Source organism: Hypomesus nipponensis, chromosome 9, assembly GCF_054491055.1.
Source record: "Hypomesus nipponensis isolate SF chromosome 9, ASM5449105v1, whole genome shotgun sequence".
NCBI lineage: Eukaryota > Metazoa > Chordata > Actinopteri > Osmeriformes > Osmeridae > Hypomesus > Hypomesus nipponensis.
Genome location: NC_140369.1, coordinates 11,503,906 through 11,520,125, shown reverse-complemented (window position 1 = coordinate 11,520,125; position 16,220 = coordinate 11,503,906). Strand labels below are relative to the sequence as shown.

The 16,220-nt window shown below is 42.8% G+C and overlaps 1 protein-coding gene across 2 annotated transcripts in view; it reads left to right on the top strand.

The window, feature by feature from the left end:
* iqsec1b (IQ motif and Sec7 domain ArfGEF 1b) overlaps positions 1 to 16,220 on the top strand; it is a 97,816-nt gene that overhangs the window by 13,637 nt on the left and 67,959 nt on the right. For both annotated transcript variants that reach the window (XM_084704709.1, XM_084704710.1), the window contains exons 2-3: positions 4,911 to 4,940; positions 11,723 to 11,830. In XM_084704709.1, coding sequence (XP_084560835.1) covers positions 4,911 to 4,940; positions 11,723 to 11,830 — 138 coding nt within the window. The remainder of the gene's footprint in view (positions 1 to 4,910; positions 4,941 to 11,722; positions 11,831 to 16,220) is intronic.

Sequence of the window (16,220 nt, the reverse complement as noted above, 5' to 3'; positions counted from 1 at the left end):
ATAGTGTGAAACATTTCTGGCAGGTGAAATAGCCATAGGGTTGTTGATTGTGGAGCATAGACCACCAGAGTTTTTGTTCAGTCCCCTGTGTGACAGACACTAAAGTCTGTATTTTGCTAGCTCAGGTTTACCCCAAGGGTTCAGTTGGAGGCCAGCCTCCTTCCCTGCCTCCCCTGTAACTCCATGCCCCTCCCCAGCTCTCCCCTGGATACCCTGTCTGAACATACACCTACTGGCGTGGAGCCAATACCGCTGTTTTAAAGTCCAGTCATAGGACTTGCCATTATCTGCAGTAATATCTTACATAACAGAAGAGGGGGGCGGGGGGGTCATTTTAATTCCACTTTGCAGACAATAGATCTCAGAGACTGCATAACACTGAAAATACTTTATTGACATCATTAACTACTGCGTGTGCTGGTTTCTCTTCTCCAAATTGTTGTCAATTTTGTCAGTAGTTAACTTAGGGTGGTTGGAATTACTAGGGGAGAAGTCATCAGTTAACATCAATATTTGATGTTATTGATGTGTGCATTCATTAGACCAACGGCAAGGGTTGGATTGCTTAACCTTCCCTCAGAAATTGAGTTTTCCCTCAAACACTTCTCCTGACAGGAAGAATGTGTGATGTTGTACAGTTGACTTTTGAAACACACAAAAGGGAGGAAGGAATTCCTCTCTCATGTATAATAAAAGTCTAAATCCAACCCTGAGACAACACAACAGTGTTCTTTCATAACAGCAGAGCAGTGATGTAGAATGCCCTTGAAAATGTGTCGTGTATTTGGTCAAGTCTGACTGCGTGCCCGCTCAGTATGATGGTGCCCTAGGATGCTGCGAATGCTCTCCTTCTCTCACTGCAAATGTAATTGTGCTCTTTGGCTGTGATGTATAGCCTGGCAGGCAAAAAGGTTAATTTCATTACCCTGCTGGATTAAACAATCATCGTTTAATTGGTAAAGGGAAAAAAACTGCACAAAACGTGAACAGTCTGTTCTTGCTGGTGCCCTAGCACACTGTTATTAAAGTGTGAGAGGAGGACTCAAATGTGAGAAAAATACACCTTTTTATTAGATTTTCTCAATTATTTAATACTTTCTTATATTGAGGTACATGACGTGTTTTTAATGACATACATTTACTTCAGAGTGACATAATTCTGTATTGTAGGGTATGTATATAATTAATACATAATTGTATTGTAGGGTATCAAACTATAATTTGCCAAAATGGTTTGTTATGACACAGATCCAATTGAGGTTGATGCCATTAGTACTATATCATTCACACCTGATTTCAAGATGATTATAAAAAAATGGCACAGTACTGAACAGTACAGTCCACTTCTAGACAGTGCCAATATTTATCTTCACAAGTGTATAGTGCGAGTGATAGCTTGCGATAAAATGTAGTCTTCATGACACCATTGTAACCCATAGGTCTCATCCAGTCATGTAATGAAAACCTCTTTAATTGGTATTTAATTGGTTTTGCTCTGACAATTTCAGAATGTTGTCTCACAAGTAAAGAGTCCACTTCTTCTCTTGTGTAAGAAAGGTTTCTTACTTCTTGCTTCTAGTCTCAGCTGACCTGTACGTTTTGATCAAAACATAGCACAACATTGAGAATTAATATTTATTTTTCATACCAAGCTAAAAAATGTTTGTCCGGAAATAACGATATACTGTATAAGCACCACCCCACTATTTAATATCTACTTTAAACTGCAGTAGATGTAAAAAAAAAGAAATGACTAGAAAGAGATACTTGTAGTATTAGGAGGAGCTACTGAAAGCATGTGGAAGAGACCACATGAACTGTTCCCAACGTACTTTACATGTAATTTGTTTAATTTGTGTATACAAATGTTCTTTTTCTATCAATTAAAATACTTTGTTTGATCTTTTATGCTCTTCACATTACTTATGCTTTTACGTATTTCTATAAAGTATTTATACAGCATAACTCCAATGTCCTAATTATCTGACGTCAAATTAATCAACGATTTAAACACTTAATAGTTGATTGGAAAAACTCTTGCCCTGAAAAAAACATGAATTACTCTAATCCCACCAATAATTGGACTGACAGCTGCACTATTAGATGGGCAGAAGGGAATTCTACCTGCTTTTTATTATCTGTGCGTTTTTTTGCGTCATTGGTAAGATATTAAATAATTGTTTCTATTCTCAGTGTGAGAAGAGACACTCAAGAGTAGGTGTTAACACACTTGCTTAATATTACCTTTCGACTAACTTTGTACATTCTCATTCTGTTATTCACCACACGATGAACACAGTTTCACTGACTGAATTGTGACGGCAAAATACTGTACCGATATTGCCAAGAGGGTCAAAACAAATTGGTTTTGCCTAATACCTGTGCCCATTACTTATTTTGTAATTAAGGTTGGGCTAGTGGTGCTTTTATAATTCATTTTTCAGCTGAAAAAAATTATTATACTAACTCCCATCCTTCAGGAAGGAGGGAATAGCTGGAATGTTGCTATTGTTGATGACACTGTGCTCATGTCCTGTTTGGGATGGACTGACCTGTACCACACCCTTCCTACTACATGGAGTCGGAAGCACATTCCAAAGATATAGGATATAACAGACCATACTTTCAGATCATATTATGGTCCACTATTGATGTTATCATGTCATATTAGTAATGGAGAATGAATCAGTGTGTCACCAGTAACAATGTATTATTGTGCAAGAAGCTCCAGTCAAAGCACAGAAATGTTACCATTATGCAGCTCTGCCATACACAAACTTCCTGATCAATTGCAGAAATATCATAATAGTGAGTTATGCAAGTCTTCAGCTGCTCAGACAGATTTGAAGAACTGGCAAGTCTTTGCCACCTTTAAACTGTCAATATTATCCCCTTGGCTGTGTACCAAGCTTGTACCTAGGCTGGAGCAAGCATTGGCAGTCCACCCTGGAGTAGCAGTGCAGTAATTAAAGCTATTTAAACGTACAACTTAAAACATAAAAATACCACCTTGGCCTTCCACATCCAACAAATGATTTAATGACCTTGTTTTCTAATAGATCTGTTTTGTCTCAATCTTTGCAATGACTGACTGTCAGAATTGGAAGCATATGGCTTCAGGAATGGAGGAATGCATCTATATATCATTGTTTGATTGACATTTATTATTAAACGTCTTTGTGTTAGTATCTTGCTTTTAGACAGTATACTGGTCTGTTATTATACAGTTTGCCCTTTCTCTTGATCACACCACATAAGCAGGGAACCACCATACCATTAGCAAATAGGCCTAGATATGCTACACTTCAAGTTGATTTGAAACAAGATTGTGAGAATGAGCGTATCACATTCCTGCTACTGCCTGGGTTTCATTCACCCACTCTTAGGGTGGCATTTAATACAGACCACATATCACTCTTTAGTTTCTTATTGAACACCAAGTGCCAAAGAGCTGACAAGTATTTCTGCACAGGGGAGAGAGTGAGACCAGAGGCTCATTAGTTTGATGTCCGGGTTATGAAAGACAACCTAAAAACTTTGGTGGAGTCAGTCAAATGTATGAAGTTTGGCAAGCTATGCCCAGGGCTGCCAACTATCAAACATTGGCCGTGAGACACACGCATTTCAACCAGTTCACACGCTCTCTCGCCACACGTTGTATTTCTCACGCTGAGAAGACAACGCCAACCAAGTAGTCCTGCTAATGTAAAGGACGAGAGGCAGGTAAACAGAGTCAAGAAACATAGACGCGCAAATACTCGTGAAAGCTCGTCTTGGGGGGGGGGGGGGGGGAGTGCAAACACACGTGAAATGTTGTGTCACAGCAAAATGTTGGTTGGCCCCACCAAAGTTGGCAGCCCTGCTATGCCTCCTCAAGCTCCTGGGTACTGGTTACATTAGAAAGTCTGTTTCACTCCAGGATGAAGGGATGCAGATATTATGAACGATTTGCTCTCCTGACTTTTTCTCTCAGTACCCTAAAGATTTATTTCCTTTCTCCCACTTTTCAGCTAAATTTAAATAATCTGACGAGCCATGTGAGCCGTTTGACTGCGGGCTTGATGTGACATTCCATAGTGTTTGTGGCTAAAACCAACAATGCAAGAGTCTGTCATTAGACACACATACCACACATCTACCAAAGGTTAGAAACTGAAATGGGTGCTTTGCTGCAATCAGCCTACAATTTTCAAGGAAGGACCAACATATTCAAATTCTATAAACAGGTCAGGTACAGTAAGGTGGCCTAAGACACATTTCTTTACTTTTATCCGTCCTTGAATTTGTAGACATTGGCCATAGACAGAAACCATAAGTCACGGTTGAGTGAACTACTGTATAAAGTTTTTGACATTACAATAGCATAATCTTTTGCACACAGCCTTTTGCACAATGTAGCACTCTTGTAGTTGGGGAGCCTGAGGGTAAAAGAGTGTGTTGTGGATATTAGCTTGCTCCATCACGTAGTAAGGACTGAACACGACTGCCAATGTACTGCTGTCTGTTAGTCTCTGGGATTTTACAGCCTTGAAATGTGTGGCAAAATCCCCTGAAAAGCAAAGCTTGCTGTAACTGTAATTGGTAGCTCAGTTTTGTGTAGTGCAACCCTCTCTTCTACACTGTGCATATATGTACAATATGAGAGCCCAATGTGATTATATGCTTTGAATGAATTTCCATGTGTCTCTGTGACCTGTACAGAGATTGAGTTACCATGCTAATGTGAACCATTGTACAGGATGTTGACAGAAGCCTTAGAAGCTGAGAGTGGCTTAGAAAAGACAATAACAACATTTGTTTAATATATATTTGTCTTTTTATTTCATATGCTTGAATAAACTTTTTTTTTGTCTCTTCTACCTTTGATACTATTTTTAAGTTTTAACCTTTAGTTATTCTTTGTCTTGCAGGTCGGAAAGTGAAAGTTCAAGATGTGTCAGGTATGGTAAAAAAAAATATTCTATGCATTCATAGACTTCAGTAGATCATGTCTTTATTGTCAGTATTAATTTATCCATGTCAAACGATTTCCCTGATCAAATCACTTGCCATAGTATGGATATTTGTTGAGGTTGAACCTCCATTGCATCTATCACCTGACCCGATGGCTGTATTTTCTCTTGTTACATTGTGTGTGCGTGTATATAGTTGAGCTATCAGAGAGCTGTGTGTTTGTCCGGCAGGGCATGCTTAGAAACACTAACAATATTTCCCGCCTTTTCACTTTTACCACCAGTATTTGTTTTGGGACTTGCCTTCTATGAACTGGCTCTTAACAGTGTCTCAAGGACATTGTTGTAGTTGATGGATGTTGTCCTATGTTTAGATAATGATGTATTAAAGCAATGTCAAATGCCTTTTTCTGTGGTTTTGAAGTATATCACAGCTTTCTTCTGTCGGCCAAAACCCGAAAATCGATATTCTGGAAGAATGGTTTTGTAATAGCCTTCTGAGCATGAGCTGCTCATGGGATGAGAGAGCAGCACCTGCACGTGGACTGTTGACCTGCATCCATCCCAGGGAACCTGGTAGCTGTCCTGAGAGAGGAGATGAATGTGTTGACCATCTCTCTTCTACACTCTAAAGTTGGACACTGAGGACCCTTTGTTCTCTCAGAGTAAAGAGTTGGATGTCTACATCATTGTGATAGATGCACAGTGGACTGGTCTGTGTCAGTATTAGGATTTAGCAGTAGATCCACTGGCGGATAACAATGTACTTGAATGCTTCACTGACAAATGTAACAGCAGGGATACGTCTTCTCTGTTACAGTCAAAGGGCTGGGTAGAAAGATACAGTGAGCCTGAGTGATATTGTATGAGATAAGAAATATATAAGTAATATTGTATTTAGTCATTGTGTGAGTGAATAATCTCCACAGTAAGTTTTACGCCAACCACAGTGTCATCTAAGGCCTTTCTTAGTATGTTCTCGGTAACTCTGGGGATCTCCTGAGATGAAGCTTACTCCTGGTGCTAAACACAGTGTTCCAATGCTCAAGGATGCAATCACCTCCCACACTGTGTGTTATCAGACTTTGGTTCCCTTCAACAAGACACACTCTCTCTCATTTACGTCTGAAGTCTGTTGTTTATCTGTGGTGCAGACTTGTCACTGCTCCTGCCCCACCCGGACCTGCCCCAGCCAGACCTGTCCCTGCCCGCTGCAGCCCCAGACAGACTAGCCCCTGCCCCAGACAGACTAGCCCCTGCCCCAGACAGACTTGCCCCTGCCCCAGACAGACTAGCCCCTGCCCCAGACAGACTTGCCCCTGCCCCAGACAGACTTGCTTCTGCCCCAGACAGACTAGCCCCTGCCCCAGTCAGACTTGCCCCTGCCCCAGACAGACTAGCCTCTGCCCCAGACTGACCTGCCCCTGCCCCAGACAGACTTGCCCCTGCCCCAGACAGACTTGCCCCTGCCCCAGACAGACTAGCCCCTGCCCCAGACAGACTTGCCCCTGCCCCAGACAGACCTTCCCCAGCTCCTGCCAGACCCGGCCCGCTGCCCCAAACAGAACTGCCCTTGCCCCAGACAGACCCGCCCTCGTTTCCTCCCTATCATCCTGACACAGGGACAAATGAGAGAGCTGAAGCACACCGCTAAAACCAACACTTGCTAGATGTCTTACAGTTTTTTTCCTCCAGCTGCAGTATACCAATGCTCCTCTGGAATGCATGCAGTATAGGGCTTTCTGTGCTGACGTGGCACTCTGTTAGAAAGGACATGCCGAGGTTAAGCGGAATTTGAATGACCAGTGGTGCTTTTCGATGTAATGCACCAGGAGACCTATGCAAGAATATTCCCCGGGACTTGGAGAAAAGTCATGCATATTAGGAGCTTTTTACCAACCCAATAAGGGGACTCCAATAAGGGGAATGTATTAGGAACATCTGAAGATATATCACTGAAATGGTCTACAGAAGTGATAGGTAGAAAACTTTGAGGAAATTTGAGCTTACTTCACTCCACTCTCCTACAGTCTCCACTGGAAATGAGAGGATATAATAGTGTAAAGTGTGTTCACAGGATGTTGTTCAGTGCTCCTCTCCAGCACACTGCATCCTATAGGAACGGGAGAGCAATGCTGGCCCACATTCTGATATGTGTTACAAGGCCCCAGCTTGTTTGTTTTTCCATTTCCTTGATCATCTCCTTGGGGATGAGAGATATAGGGCACTTACACTCTGCAGAGAGGTTCATTTAGCCTCTCACACAAATGCCAGCTGGAATGTTACTGTAGATGTGGCCCAGGTGAAGAGAAGCGTACTCCATCCCCTCCTCCCTTCCTCCCGCCCTTTTTCCTGATACCTGTCAAATGAACTGGCAGCACCGGATCCAGATCCAACTGTTGTATCCGTGCTTGGTGAAACCTTGATGATCTGCTATAATGAATAGCTTGTCCTATTTGTTGTTAATATGCCTTATTATGTGGTGTGAGCTGACAAAACCAATGACCGAAAATCATTGAATTTACATCTGGATCTTATAAATCAGCAGTCCCCAACCACCGGGCCCTGAACTGGTAACACGCCATGGCACATTCACTGCCAGACCACACCGAAAGGATGAAAAATGAACAATTATTTTGATTTCACGTCAAATAAAATTCTAGCCTAATAATATATAAATAAATTACTATACGAATTATACACTTATAGGCTATTAGTGCAGTTTCTACTCTTGGGTCAGTCTGTTGGTCTTTTTGGCCACCACATGGCCACAACAATGTACAGATTGTGAACTTGAGTAACATGCCGTGAGTTCATCAGTTTCTATGGGCTGCCTGAGCTGTGTTGCCTGCCAACTCTGCTTGCCGACTGAAATGAAGAACAAAAAAACACATGTTTCTGAAGAGCTTCTTTGGAAGGGATATGGAAGATTAGGATGTTATTATGAAGCAGCCATACTAAAAATATCCCTTATCAATATTCCGGTCGTCGTTGTCCCCCCCTCAACGGCCGGTCTGTGATGTAAAAACTGTTGGGGACCGCTGCTATAAATAACCCATCCCTGGAGATCCCACTGGTCTGATCTGGATTCATAAGACGGCCCTCACAGACAGGTCACTCTAGGTGATTGAAATCACTAAGGATCTGTGTAATATCACTGACACTGAAGATATTTTAAATGGCTTCATGTCAAGGTACTAAAGGTTAATTGGATTCTGTCAACATAATATCATACGGAAATGTTATGAGATCTCAAAGCATCATTATTGTGCTCTGTATAATATTTCTGTTGAAAGAATCATTCTGCCTGCTGTCAGAACCAGTCTAAAGCTTTAGTAAGACACAATTTAAAGATTTGGGATAAGCAAGGGCATACCCTAAAACTTTAGTAAATGTCTTCAAACCAGAAAATTTCTGATTACCACATTTAAAGTGGTACATGCATTTTTATGCATGTCTGTGAATTGTGAATTCTTCACACTTCCTTTCCGTTTATGTCAGATATGGTTTCAGTACATAAAAACCTTCAAACGAAGGTTACAAGAGGATATACCCATTGTTGTTCCCGTTCAGTTGTGCAACTCATTTCCAGTACATAGTAAAAAAACAGCAGCTTTACTTCTCAGAAAATAGATGGTAGATTTGGTATTATGTAAACCTGCTTAAACCTGCTTTGGAGTACAGTGAACAATGTATTATGTAAGCCTACCGGAGGTGCATGATAGACAGCAGTCTGTGTGTGATGGGGTATTTGTCAGTGGGATTTGTGTACAGCATGCGCGCATGAACGTTCTCCATGGCTTAGCCCAGTGTGCTGAAGTCCTTGCATCTCGATGTGGGCTTGTGGTGGTCTGATTGATGGCTCATTGCTGGCTGTGGTGCACTGGTGCAGGACTGTGTTGCTGGGTGGACTGACCTTGTTATAGCTGATTCTAGGGGAAATGTATCAAAGGCAAGCTGGTCCTGCTCTGTATGATGTTGAAGCAGGTTATTCAGGGTTATCTAAACTGACTGGAGCTCAACTCATCATAGAAAGCTGCTCTGTGAGAGGTGAATAAATCAATGTCTAAACTTCAGTTGGAGGTAATGCCCTTGATTCATTTCTGCTGAGTAAACTACTCTAAACACATTTTACAACCCTATTAATAGTAGAAAATAGCATATTGCCATTCTATAGCTGGACACTGATCAGTCAAAAGTGACAGAAGTGTAAAAAGGTTAGTGCACAAAATGCTGCTGAGGATTTCTGCTGACACAGTAAACAATCATATTCCTTTTTACATTTTGTATTGAAGTGTTCAAAGGATTATTCCTTCCAACTATGTCAAACGCTATGCTATTGTTAGATACTGTACTGTAGCTGAAGGTCATCTGTTTGTTTGTCTTTTTAGTGAGTGTACTTTGGAGAACTAAAGTAGATCATACATTTGCAGTTTCCCACAAATGTAGTTCAGTGTTTATTTTTGCCTTAGTATCATACGGTATATGCAGGAACTCGCAGGCCAATCCTGAGCCCAATTAGTCCTTAAGAGTGCTAATCTGAGGCTAGTGTTGTGAATTTGCCAGCCTTTAGACAGTTTTGAAGTTTTGGGAGTGAGGGTGTTTAGAGATTGTGGTTATGTAAGCAGAGAACCTGCTCTCCAGTGATAACAGGAGGCTTATATTCGAGGCAGAGAGAAAACTCTATAGGACTTAACCCCATGGCATGGAAGATTAGTACTGGCAGCTCTGGGTCGCTACGGAGCACAGACCATTTGTCCTTGAGGTGCATTTACCCATAAGGCGCACTGCTGCTTTTAAATTTGCATGTTGAATGTGTTGCTCACATCCCAAAGCTAGTCCCATCACATCAGATGTGTTTACTGTACAGAAACTCTTCTACCTACGGGAGTAGCATCCCATGACAACTTTGTCATTTCCTTTCAGGATCAATAAAGTACCTATCTATCTTTCGATCCATCCATCCATCCATCTATCCATCTATCAATGACCCACTACAGTTTTCTGCAGAATGTGTACATGAGCATACACTGTGTAGCAGATAATAATCATAATAACAACAATAATAATACTAAAAAAACTACTAATGAAACAAATGCTGCTAAGAATATTATGGTTATTAATAATTGTATGTCAATATAATTGGTAAAGTATATTTCACTAAAAAGACTCTGTGTATAGTCGTTACATACTGTTTCAAAGCTGTTGTTTCCTTCCTCCAGGTAGGTATCTTATCAAGCATTAATGCTGCCAGATTGACCATGTATGTGATGCTGTGCGGCTGGTTCTTTAGTGATACACCCAGCTTTAACAAAACAGGACCACAGTGGTGAGGCAGGCCTGAAAAAGGTTGCCTCTGATGTTGCTGTCCACTAGCGCTGTGCGCGCGTGTTCTCATCTCCACAACCTTGTCCTGCTGTCACTAAAGTACTCTGCCGGTCGTCAGAGCATGACATCCCATTCTACCCTGTGTTCCTGTCCTACAGCTTCAGTATCGTTCATCCCTGACACCAGGTGGCTTTCATTATTACCCTAGAATGTTCCCTCCTTACCATGATTGGAAGCCTATTAAAACAGAACTCTAACTTTATACAGCCAGAGATCTCTACACTTTTTTGGGGAGATCATCCAATTTGAAGTTAGAATCTGGTATCCACAGGAGTCCTAGTGAAATGCAGCATGCTGTGAATGTATGAGCTGAGTGAGCAGGTTCATCATGTAGATGTCTATCCAGGTAAGGGGTGGAATTTTAACCTTCAAGTACTGTGTGTTAGACAAAAAAAAACTAAACCTATCAAGTTGTGAATCATCTATCAAGTTGTTTGGTAAAATTGCTAATGTTAAGATAGACGAGAGTTTCCCATCGTTCAAGGTTTTTAATGCCTACTGTGTGGCAGTAGTGAACGTGGCTGTTACTGTATCTCAACGCAGCAGTTGTAGAGCTCACAGCTCATTATCTTGTCTGGCAGTCAGCGTCACTACTGGAGAATATCGCAGAGATGAGTGGCTGCTTCTCCTTCTAGTCACCCAGCTGCAGCAATTAGGCCCAGAGAGAGGAGATGTAGAGGCTGTGTTGTGGCCACCGCTTTCCGCCACTCTGTTCAGACTCCAACTCTTCTGCCCTCTCCTCTCTCCTGGCCCATGTGTGAATGGTACTAAAAGGTTTGGCTTTGTTCTGTGCTCATTACCTGTCTCCCATTCTGCTGAATTTGACCTATTCTCGTCCTGCCTCTCATCCGTCCCTTTCCTTCCTACTCTTCTGATCTGTTAATCAAAGTGGCTGTTGTCCTCCATCATGGTGTCTATCCCAGACATTCCACTGCCTCTCTTCCTCTCCTTTTGTACTCTTCTCGGCTCTCCTGGCACACAGCCCTCAAAGCATATTCAGCCAGTGGTGATTATGAATATTTGAAAGTTCCCAGTCATGATTTGAAGCCAGTGAAATGCCAGGAGTAGTGGACAGAAGTCATGAATAATGTCCCTGTGGTGAATGCCACGGACAGCTCAGTTGGAGGCTCTGTGCTGATGGGTTTTGGCGCCGGTTACACTCATGGCAGGGTGGCATCTCTCTCAGCAGAGGAAATGTCATATTCCATTCATCCTCCATGTCCACAATCTCACCAAACAACAAATGCACCTAACACCTTCCATAGAAGCAATAATACATGATTTGTTTTTAACTGTGTTTTCTTATGTATTTTTGAATTGATTAATTGTCTTTGTGAATTCAACAGAATATCAGTTAACTGTCCCTTCTGCTTATTTAACAGGCGACATGCTTCCTTGCCTATAGATGTCACAGAGAGCCCAGTAAGCCTTATTGCCCCTCCGTGTAGACGAAGTCACCCCTCTCGCCAGTGGAAGTCTGCATCCTTTGGGTAAATTCAAGTTTTTAATGAGAAACACACCCTTAATATGCTATTTATACCGATTGTGGCCTCACAGTCTTTCTGGGATAGTTCTGCTGGTTTGTCTTTCACATCTGCTATACTGTCTCGACATCACTTTCAGACCTCCATGTTATTGGAATGGTACAATTATTTCTACGGTACATTCATCTTATGTGCAAGCAGTAAAGGTTTCCTGTTGTTGGGGGCAACACGTCGGAGATGTATCTCCTGTACAGTACCTGCTGAGACTGGCGCTGTGGGAGGCTCGCTCAGGCTCCAAATCCACTCAAACAGAAAATGAACAAACCCAGGCAGCAGCCAAGCTGTGAAGAAGTGGCACAGTAAGGGAGGAAGTCTACCCTGCCTGAGCTTTACTGGGCATATAAGACCCCTGGCATCCCCCATCTATGCTCAGTGTCATATTCTGTAGTCACAGTAGTTTATCAAGGTCGATTTTTATCTCTTTGTGGACCTGGCAAAGCTCATCTTGAATGGGCGGCTGTGTCTGTGTGCCTACTTTCTAACATGATTAGTTTACAGCCAAACTTCCAGAGACGCAATTGAATTATGTGCGAGGTGTTGAAAGCTTTGGATGCTATTGTACTATATTGGCTTGTTCATGCTCCCTAGTTGTCACCATTGTTGCCAGCCTGCCTTGTGTCTTATCACTGGCACTGAGGTCTGCTTTGTGACAGTCAGGCATGCAGACCAGGAGGAAGGCAGGAAGTACTGTAGGCAGCCAGGCAAAGAGGCTGGCAGACAGGCAGTTTTACAGTACGTTTGAATTCATTACAGCTGCTTGGCTATGCCCTAAGAGCTCCGCAGCAAATGAGGAGAAATGGGGGAGATGAAAACGTGCAGCAAGGCGCAGCACTGGGACGGAGGCTTCAAAAGCTGGATGGGAATTTCAAAGGGTTTTCTTGATGCTGCTCTTCCTGCATCCAGCTTCCACTGAGCTGATGATCGGAGAGCCTACGAGCAGTTCTGCAGCGAACAAACTCAGGAAAACTTGGGCCATCGCCTGGGGAGGCTGCTGATTGTTAAACTCCTTAATGAGTTGTGTTGTCAGCCATGTTTGTTGATTCTAATTAGTTTCAGAGAAGATGAAAGTACAAAGCAGTGCGGTTAAACACTTGTGATTACAGTGTTGTCTGGAGCTGTTCCAATCTATTAGCAGGTATTGACCAAAGAACAGCCATGGTTTTGACAACAAGCACAAATTAGGGATTGTCTGTCAATGGAGTTGGGCCTTGGAAGGTGCTTGGGGGACTGCATGAGCCCACCAGGGACCAGCCTGAGGAGGACCTGACTGGAGACTGGAGGTGGATGGTAATTAAGGTTTACCCCTGGGAGGCCGGGAAGGTGGCATGTTTTAAATATCCAATATTTCGTATCAACGTATCACGGAACGCGTCATATTCATGAGAGATAGTAGACATGTGAAATGAGCTCCATTTACATGCTATCGATTTCTTTGGAGCGTAGTGCAGATGTGTCGATGGAGAGGGGTGTCAGTGCAGGTCGTGGCAAGACACACAACCCTCAGGGTGGCCCGGCTGTCACACATCATTTGTCTACCCTTACTGTTCTGTCACTGGGGCTCAGATTACAGTAGCTTTAACCACTTTAGTTACTGGATGAAAATGCAAGCTGAAACATTTCAGCAAAAGATGGGTTCTGATCAAGGCAGCAGACAGTCTCCGAGGAAGTGCTAGTGGGTGCTCGTGCCTCTGCCAGGTAGCCAGCAGCGTGCATGTGCCTCCTCGTCCTCATCCTCGTCCTCATCCTCGTCCTCGACCTCAGCCCACAGCCCTCCTGACAGATGTCTGAGCAACGCTGCTTCTGAAGTAGTATAAGAGTGGCCGTTTTCATGATCAGTATGCAGGCAGGGTAGAGGGAAAGTTAGCCCCACACCAGCCACTCAGATGACTGTGCATTTACTTTGAGGCTTTGATGTCTACTGGCTTACGGATATATCCATCTTCTCAATCTCAGCCCTACATCATTGAACTTGTCAGCAGCTTATGTTTCCATTCTGTTCCTGCTTCAGTCTTGCAGCAGCTCTTCTTTCTCTGAGTAGAAAACATATTATTGCAGCTGATATGCTGGAGGGCATTCACTGAGTCAGAAACCTGTTATTGCTGGTATTTATTTGTTTTGATACTGTAAAATGGATGCTTATGATGAGGCCACGGTGGCTCACATTCCCTCCCTTAGGAAATCATTGTGTTGTTTCTCATTGAAAAGAAAACAAAAATGATGTTCTATTGCACCTGAATTGCAGCATTTTCTTCCTTCTCAGGTTTTGTAACATCTTGACAAACTGAATAGCTGTTCTGACAGAGCGCATACCGTATATAGTACTGAAACTCAAGAAATGTGTGAACCCTGTGCTATATGCTTTACATTGCATACAGACAGCTAGGGGTGGGCGATATGGCCGAAATCTTCTATCACGGTATGAGTAAATATATATCACGGTTACGGTATATATCACGGTATAGTAATTGTTCTGTAAATTCTATGAAGAAATGGTACAAAATAACCATACCGTACTTCATCATCACACTCGATTATTCATTACAAATGAAATCAACTGCCTCACATGGGACAACACTTCAGTTAAAAACAAATGACTCAAAAAAGTTACGAGTAGCGTTCCGATTGGCTGATGCGCAGTCATGCCATCCGCGTGGTTACCTACAGACAGCTCAATACGGATCCGTAATGCCCTCCGACGAAAAATGATCGAAAGCGAAGAAGAAGAGTTTTACTATCCATATAACTTTGGTTTCGGCGTATCAACCTCGTTAATGCTCGGTCGATACGTTAAAGCCTCAGTTTGATGTTTCCCGGCATGACCTCACTCTCAGTTAGTAAGTAGTTAGCCTTCACCAGTCATCCTAGATCAAGAATGCTAGCAACGCCACCAGTGTAATTTTACAACAATAATTTTACAGCATGAGACATAAATCTTGAACAACAAATCGAATTGGTTACCTGCAGAATGGGTCATCAAATATATAATTAACATCGGCATGAATGTGGTCCGCTTAGACAAAATACACTCCACATCGAAAATTCCTTCAGACCAAAGCAAATGTGCTTCAGGTCAAACGAAAATAGCAAATCAAATAAAAGTTAAACTACAATTCTAAATATCGCAAGAATGTGATTTATATGATGGCTTATATACAATACAACAACCAGACATTTAATTGACACGTGTAATACAAAAATATAGTATAAAAGTATACCGCGGTTGAAACGGTATAGCCAAATCTCTCCCGGTAGACACATTTCTACCGTTGCACGGTATATACCGTCATACCGCCCAGCCCTACAGACAGCCATTATGTCTTCAACTGTCCAATGCCACTGGTCTAAGCACTAAGTCCACTTTTAAAAGTGTGGCTCTGTCTGTCCAGAAAGTAGTGCTGTGGGGCTGGGCAAAGGGAGGTGGAGCGTGGCCCCCAGGCCCTCTTCTGTCAAGACCTTGATGGTGAGGTGGGAGTCCTGTCAAGGCCCTGCTCCACGCTTAGCTGAATGCTGGTCAAGGACACCCACTGGAATGGGCCAATCTCTGAAGACCTGGGACCTCAGCACCCGGCTGTGCACATAGCACAGCTTCAGTTTAAGGAGCCACCGTTATCCAATTTGATGACAGGGAGAGGTTTAGGTCTACTTGAACCTTTTGAGCTGTTTTGATCTTCATTTCGACCACATGTAGGAAATATTCAGCTGGAGTGTGGAGAATAATACAGTGTGGGACATAAAGCATTTTGCAACATTATCATCCTCTTGTCTCAAGAGGAGTGTATGTGTTTTAAATGAGAAACTGATTCTTGATTCCCACTAATGAGGTTGTTTGTATTATCAAAATTATTGTGTTCCTGTCTGTTCATTTCCCTTGGCGTAAATCTATGCATTTGGCATTTGTCTGGGGTAGGTGATGTACGAGGCTGGGGGACCAGGGAGACAAGCCCCTACCCCTAGGCTCGGCTTGCTATGATGAGAAGAAGGCGCTGGGAAGGGAGCACTAATTCATCACTGTTAAAGACTAGGTAATAGGACGTAGCCAGTGCCCAGGCTGTCACAAACCAGCCGCCTCCAAAAGGTAGTTAATGAACTTTCCACTGGCTTGGAGAAGGTGTGAGTCTGTGTGCACCACGCAAACCGACATCACTGAAAGGAGCTTTTCCTAGTGTTGCTGTGTGTGCGGCGCCCACAGTCACTGGCCAGAACCCAGGCAGAGGGGGAAGACACAGGGCTGCACCACTAAGCAAGTCTGTCACTGTTTGTTTTCTGGTAATCATACTGTTGTTGTTGACTTGAGGAGGTTTTCTCTCAGTTGGTGCTTTAACAGCTACTCTGTAAC